Source organism: Simochromis diagramma, unplaced genomic scaffold (genome assembly GCF_900408965.1).
Source record: "Simochromis diagramma unplaced genomic scaffold, fSimDia1.1 OVJJ01000596.1, whole genome shotgun sequence".
Lineage (NCBI taxonomy): Eukaryota > Metazoa > Chordata > Actinopteri > Cichliformes > Cichlidae > Simochromis > Simochromis diagramma.
In genome coordinates this window covers 24,355,996-24,363,372 of record NW_024387245.1, presented here as the reverse complement: position 1 = coordinate 24,363,372, position 7,377 = coordinate 24,355,996, and the positions used below count along the sequence as shown (strand labels likewise).

Below are 7,377 nucleotides of genomic sequence, written 5' to 3'. Positions count from 1 at the left end.
CAGTGTGTACGAACCATAGCTGATGCTTCCGTGTGCTTTGTCTGGCCTACTGTCATGGCGAGAGGGGGCGTGGCCCCCCTCCCGTGACATCACGCTCCAAAGCCCTATACTGGACTGTATGTAGCAAAGATGAGAATAAAGTTTACTTTGACTTCAGCAGCAAGCAGGCGCACTGAGGGCTCTCGCGCTCACTTTTCACGTATAAAATTTCGAAAAAACAGCGGTGCAAATTATAAGTCTGTATCATAATGTCTGGTGTTTTCGTGTTTGTTGTTTTGTTTTTATTTTGTTTTATTTTGCGAGTTGGTTATTAGACGCTGCTCCAGCCAGCCGGAGAATCCCCCGCCGCCCCGCCCTCTCCTCCCTGTGCCGCAAGCAGCAGGCGCACCTCGCAAACTAGGGCACCCTTACTCCCAGCAAATGGGCGATAGAAAACTGATCGGTGCCTATGCCATCCCTAGTATGCGCTGGCATGACGTCGGGGCAGCATGAGTACGAGCAATTTTTTTTCCCTGCCGATGCCCGTGATGCCGCCCCCCACCACGATGCCGCCCCGGGCAACCGCCCGTGTCGCCCGTATCAAAAATCGCTACTGACTGCATCTGCAGACTGTAGACGGAAAAGAAGAAAGTATTACACTATAGGTTTGTGAAATCTGATTTTGAACCATCATATTGAGCAAGGTCCAAATAATCAAATCCACTAATTGTTTCCTATATGGAAAAGAAATAGAAAAAACTTATCAGATGCATCAGATGTGGCCTACTTCATATAGTGAATCATATAAGGCTTATATGATTTACTCATGAAAGTGCCCACTTTCATATATTGTTTTAGTAAGTATCCAAAACATACAAGTTTCATTTGTATGATTTTTCTAGGGATCTTATATCTGTTTTCACTCTTGTAGTTTCACACAAGACAGATACAAACTTTACAAGATTTATATATATCTTTTCCATATGGGAAACATCTTTAAATTTACTTTAAAAACTGTTGTTGTTTATTAAAGATTTTAGCTGATAGGTGCTGCTTAAGCACATGCTCTGCTACAGTCCGCCAACCCATCCAGGGTGCAACTGCTTCTCACCCAACAGTGTGTGAAATAGTCTCAACAGTTAATCTAACGATTTATGTTTCTGGACACAAATTTCACAGAATTTCCCAACATGCTTTGTGGCCTTGAACAAGACTCTTGTGAGCACCTCTGTCAAAGCAAAAGTTTTTGCACATTGCTGGTCTGTAGCATCCCCAGTACTAGACATCCCACTAAATTCATCCCAAGGTCAGACAGTGCAAAAAGCCCATTCTCTCTAAAAAGAACATGGCAGCACTACTTAGGCTTGCCAAGCTGCATGTGAACCATCTATGAGACTTTTGGAACAATGCTCTTTCGACAGATTAGATGTGGAGATGTTTGGCCATATTGCATAATACCACATTTGATGAAAACCAAACACAGCACATCGGCGCAAACACTTAATACAAAGCGTGAATTAAGGTGATACAAGAGTAACGATTTGGGGTTGTTTTGCAGCCACAGTACAAGGGCAACTTACAGCCATTGAATTAACCAGGAACTCTTCTGACCCAGTCTATAACAGAATGACTGAAAAAGAAAAGAATTGACATGTTACACTGCCCAGGATAAAGTCTGACCTGATTCAAAGGCGGGACCTTAAGTGCATAAACGAATACCCACAAACTAAATAAACTGAAGCAATGTTGTGAAGAAGAGAGGGCCAAAATTTCTCCACAACAATGCGAGAGACTGAGACTCAGAGAATGATTAATGATTCAAGCTACTGAAGCTACTGTACTTAAGTTTTCATAAGGCTAATTTTCCAGTCTGTGTTACTAGCCTAGAAATAAGACAACCTAATTGTAAAGAGTTAGGAGAACAATAAAATGTAAAAAACAAAACAAAACATAGTTCTAATCTTCTAATGGTAAGCCACACAAACTGAAAGTCAAGATTTAAACTGAATTTATTGGTTTTAGTAACTAAGTATATTTTACTTCTTTAAAATCAAATATGGAAACAGTTTGAATGTTTTAGAAGATAATGGGGACATTTTATTATGCCGATGACACCCTCCTGTTTCTATGTGTTGATTAAAGACCGCATCCATCCAAATAGGGTGTGAGATCACGACCTTGACAGTGATTACGCCATCCATACCTGAAACCAGACACACAGTTAATCCTTTCACAAATGACTGTCTATCCAGAAAAAGCAGGACCATCAGTTTTTAGAATCACATCATTCATTCTTACCAGGCTGCGATACCTTGGGGGTCTGTAACAACACGTTTGGCGCAGTTGATTGCCACGGTGACATCATCACTTAAAAGGTCTGTGATTAAAAAAAGTAAATACATGATGGCAATTAAGATGTGGTGATTGAGGTAAAACAAGTACAACACAGGAGAAAGGGTATTAATCCATCCACTTTGACACACGTTTTATTGTATAAGCTTGGAAAACAGTAAAGTACAAAGAAAAACTTTAATTTTATCTCTAGTGGGCTGGACCAGTATAACCTTTGCATAATAACTGATAGAAGATGTGATTTTCTCAGTAATAATGCTTTTTATGCAGATCTTTAGGTTCTTTGCTTGGATGAAGTTCTAACAACCCCTCATGCCATGAACCAATCTTAAACCTTGGTATCATTCAGATTACAACAAGACCTGGCTCATCACTGACCCTTGCAATTGATTTGGCATCCATTCCTGAAAGACATGATTTTGTCATTGCACCACCAGCGATTATTAATCTGAAAGATGCCAAAATCAGTGGATCCATCGTTGTTGTGGTGCGTCTTCATGGTGTCGTAGCCTGACTCCCATTTGGTCAGGCAAACCCCTGCAGACAAAACAGGAGACATGGACTCCTGAAATCTAAACGTCAGGTATTAAAACCAACACTTTCTCATTTATCCACTTTTCTCATCAGAATCACATTTTTAGCATATTTGAAGACCAAACTAATAGTGTTCGACTGTGTTTTTTTCTAACTAGGTACACTTTCAGTGCAATGGCAGTGTTTTTTGGGATTATTATCATGCTGAAAACTGAAGCCTTAATAATGGATTGGATTAATATAGCACTTTTCAAGGCACCCAAAGCACTTTACAATGCCATTATTCATTCGCTCTCACATTCACACACTGGTGGAGGCAAGCTACGGTTGGAGCTACAGCTGCCCTGGGGCAGACTGACAGAAGTGAGGCTGCCATTTCGCGCCATCGGCCCCTCTGGCCAACAGGGTAAAGTGTCTTGCCCAAGGACACAACGACCAGGACAGAGAGCCCGGGGATCGAACCGGCAACCTTCCGGTTACAGATACGCTTCCCAACCCACTGAGCCACAGTCGCCCCTTACAAATCAGAGTTCTTCCAGATGGTATTTAATGGCATATTAAACTCTGAGGACAGTGGTGTTGGAGAGTTTGTCAACATGGATGGAATCATGAATGCAGAAAAGTACCATCAAACATGACAAAGCCTCTGTTTTACGGATGCCCGTTCCAAACCTGCTCCATTTCCAGGGGCAGCTCAATCGTTCACGTCTAACCCAACGAATATACTTTTAAACTGTCACTGGTCTAACCTTGCTGCACAAGGAAATAGCTTCTGATTGGATCACTTCCAAGCTTGTCCCGCACTTCTATGCAACTTAATTTGTTCTGCTTAATATCTCCAAGATTTAACATCTCCAAGATTTTTTTTAATCTCATTTTCATTCGTTGACAAAAGTGTCAGTACATTTCATCACAGTTTTTGTCCTCCTTCGATTGTTTATATTTAGTTATTGTTTTATTTATTTTTTTAGGAAAAAAGTTTGTTGAGGAAAACTGTGATGGAAATTAATGGTCAGCTACATTAACACTGATCCATAAGACCTGTTTTCACTTCTTTTCAGGCCAGTTATAATTTGGCATATATTTGCCTTTTCCCCTGCTTTTCTTTCTTGGCAGCAACCCTTCCACTGAGACCAATTCTGATAGGTCGTCAGCAAATGTTAGATGATACAACTAAGTTCAATTTTATGCCTGTCTAATTGGGTCATTTCTGACATTTTTGTAAATTCGACCAAAGAAATGGGAACAAATGATGTGTTTTTGCAACAGACTGAACGTAACGTAAAGTAACAAGGTGTGACAAGTATGGTAAAAATGGCCTGTATTTGTATAGCCCTTTACTAGTCCCTAAGGACCCCAAAACGCTTTACACATCCAGTCATCCACCCATTCGCACACACATAGTGTGTGTGTGTATCATAACAAGCTGATCGTAAAGTGCCTAACATGGGATTCACATGTGAAGTCATTTAGCTCTTGTGTGTGAGACCAGGCAGTCTGACAGGTCATACTCACAGTCAGCCAGACTGACATCGCGGTAGCCGTCCATTCCACTATCCTTCAACTTGTGGGCCCATTCACAGCGCTGGAAGCGTTTAGCGTTCGCTACAGCCACCAAGAGCAAAAAGAAAAGACTTTTCATCATGGTGTCTCTGCTGGTCTGAATTTGTCCAGAGCTGTTGCTGAGTTTTCTGAGATGTAACTGTCTAGGTTCAGATAAGAGGACCTGAGCATGAGTCACGCAAAAGCAAATAGCAAGCAATGGTGGGTTCATGGTTACAAATTCCAGACAGACAAACAAAGCAGATCAATCAGAGTGAGACAAACTGATGTTTGAGGAAGGTTTTTTTTTTTTTAAAGCAGTTCTAATTAATGGCAGAAACAAAGCATACAAAGCTTTATTATTGATTTTACACCACAGGACCATATGAATCATACCATGAATATAATATTGCACTAAAAAAAGACTAAAATATAAAATGCTTTTAAAATTGAACACAATAATGGATACAACTTGAAGTTGCCACATTTCAGTCCAAATGTAAGTCAAATTTTATTCTAATTTCCAGATATTTCTCAAAAAATAACAAGCATTTATGTAGTTACCCAGTTATAGCTCAAACAGTGAAAAATAATGTAAAGAATTAAAAAAGAAATCATTAAGTCATCACTGGAAGCCCGTTTAAGCCACTAGAAAAAAAAAGTATCCATAACTTGAAATTTCAACTTATTAACTCGAAATTTTGAGAAAAGTAACTCGAAATTTCGAGTTAGCTCTGCCAATCAGTAATCTATGTGAATGACATCATTTTCTTGTTAGGAAGGATATGGCGCAGAGGAACACTCACTGAAAACCGCATCGCAACAAATTGGAGATTTCGAGAGTACGTTTGCTGATAGTAACACCATGTGATTCAGCTAATAACACAAGGATTTCAGCATTTGTGAAGCCATGTTGAAATTATTCAGCAATTTGTGCGTTCATGACTGGCTGTAATACCGGTAGCTTAGCTGTAGCATTTGTAGCTGAGGGCTTCAGCTTCGGGGTAACAAGGAAATGACGTCGTCATTCACGTAGATTACTGATTGGCAGCGCTAACTCGAAATTTCAAAATTCTTTTTTTTTTTTAAGTGGTGGAAACAGGCTTTCATACTGGTGATAACCCAAAGTGTTTGGAGAAAAGGAAAATTAACTTTTTGAAAAAAAATTCAGTTGAAGGATTATTTTCTTGGAACTCTGACTCTAAAGACTTGGATAATTTAATACAACAAAAATTACATACACAGGGTGGTTAGCACTGTCACCTCATAACAAGAAGGTTCTTGTCAAGGATTGCTGTGTGGCAGGCAGGAGATTGGACCTAAAATGCAGGACTCACAACACACGGGAATAAACTCAAAATACAGCTTTATTTACTGACTCAAGGAAATTATACAAAACTAAACTAGACTGGGAAAATATAAATTAAACATCACAGAGCAGCACACAAGGGAACACACAGCATGAGGGAGAACACAACACTGACAAAGAGAAACACAGGGCTTAAATACACTGAGGGATAACAAGGGCAATGAGACACAAAAGGAGAGCACAGCTGGGAGTAATTAGGCAGGATGAGACAAGGGAAGCAAACTAGAAACACTGACATGAGACACAGACCTTCAAAGTAAAACAGGAAACACCGACTGAACTCTAGACATGTAAACTTAACAGAGACTCGGGAGACAGAATATAGAGACCTGAAATGTGGGACAGAAAGACACAGAGTTAACAACAAGAAGCCAAATAAAAAAACTTAAGAACTAGAACTCAGGAAGTACTACAGAAGGGAGCTAGAAATACTAGGACAGAAACCAAAACAAAAACAGTCATAAACCATGATAAAATCAAATGTAAAAGTACAAAACTCAAAACACTAGGTCACCGACCCATGACCGAGACAGTTCTAGGTTCAGATCCACTCTGTGGCTATTCTTTGTGCAGTTTGCATACTCTCTCTGTGTCTGTGTGGCTTCTCTCTTACCCACAGAGGTGAATGGTCTCTCTGTATTAGCACTGCAACAGATTGGAGAACTGTCCAGGGTGTACTCTGCCCTTTGGGAGGTGGGATAGACCCCAGCCCCACTGTCACCCTGAACTGGATAAATGTCAAAGATGGATGGATGAAAAATGACATATTTTAATTGATGATGAATTAATGATGACATCGAGGGTTATATTATAGAAACGATAAATCACACAAACTGAAAATCAAGATTTTAATTCAGTTTATTAGTTTGAGTATCTCAGTGTGTTTCACTCCAGTTAGCTCAAAAACACAGAAACAGCCCAAATGCTTCAGAGGAAGACAGGGGCATTTTATTATGTTGATGACACCCTCCTGTTTCTATGTGCTGGTTAAAGACCACATCCAGCCAAATACTTTGTGAGATCATGACCCTCAAAGTTATCACGTCATCCAACCTGGAACCAGACACAAGGATCATCAGTCTGGTGAAGCAGCACCATCACATCACATCAGATGATCATATGATCCATTCTTACCAGGCTCTGATGCCTAGAAGATCCCTAACAACTTGCTTGGCACAGTTTATTGCCATGTTGACATCTCTCAAAAGCACTTTGTCCAAACAAAGAAAAAAATGAAGGGAATTATGGCGGGGGCGTGGTCTGTGGCCTGCTGCAGAGGAAGGGTGACACAGTGCGTTGAGTTGTGTTTGATGTTGACAGTGAGGAGCAGAGACACAGAAGGAAGCAACAAGCCACCAGGGGAGTGTCTGTGTCCCAGGCTGAACAAGCAAAACCTCAGTGTGTTTGTGTGGGGCAAATAAAAGGGCTGCTGCCCAAATCGAACATCATGTGTGGTGTATGCTTTGGGGAAGAGTTAAGTGTGACAGGAATTTCAAAAGTACAGATGAGAGAACAACAAGTATAAAAATAAGGGAAGATGCTGTAAATGAATCCATATAAACTGCTAATGGTGAGCTGAACTTAATTTGATAACTGTCCAT

At 40.3% G+C, this 7,377-nt stretch overlaps 1 protein-coding gene across 1 annotated transcript; it reads right to left on the bottom strand.

Moving 5' to 3' along the window:
- Positions 1-1,970: 1,970 nt before the first annotated feature.
- LOC120714560 (lysozyme C-like) lies at positions 1,971-4,598 on the bottom strand. The gene is made up of 4 exons (XM_040000826.1): positions 4,381-4,598; positions 2,710-2,868; positions 2,278-2,356; positions 1,971-2,182 (listed from the first exon to the last, which is right to left on the bottom strand). Exons 1-4 carry the CDS (start codon positions 4,508-4,510, stop codon positions 2,116-2,118), a joined length of 435 nt encoding a protein of 144 aa, XP_039856760.1. The 5' UTR covers positions 4,511-4,598; the 3' UTR covers positions 1,971-2,115.
- Between the last annotated feature and the right edge of the window lie 2,779 nt (positions 4,599-7,377).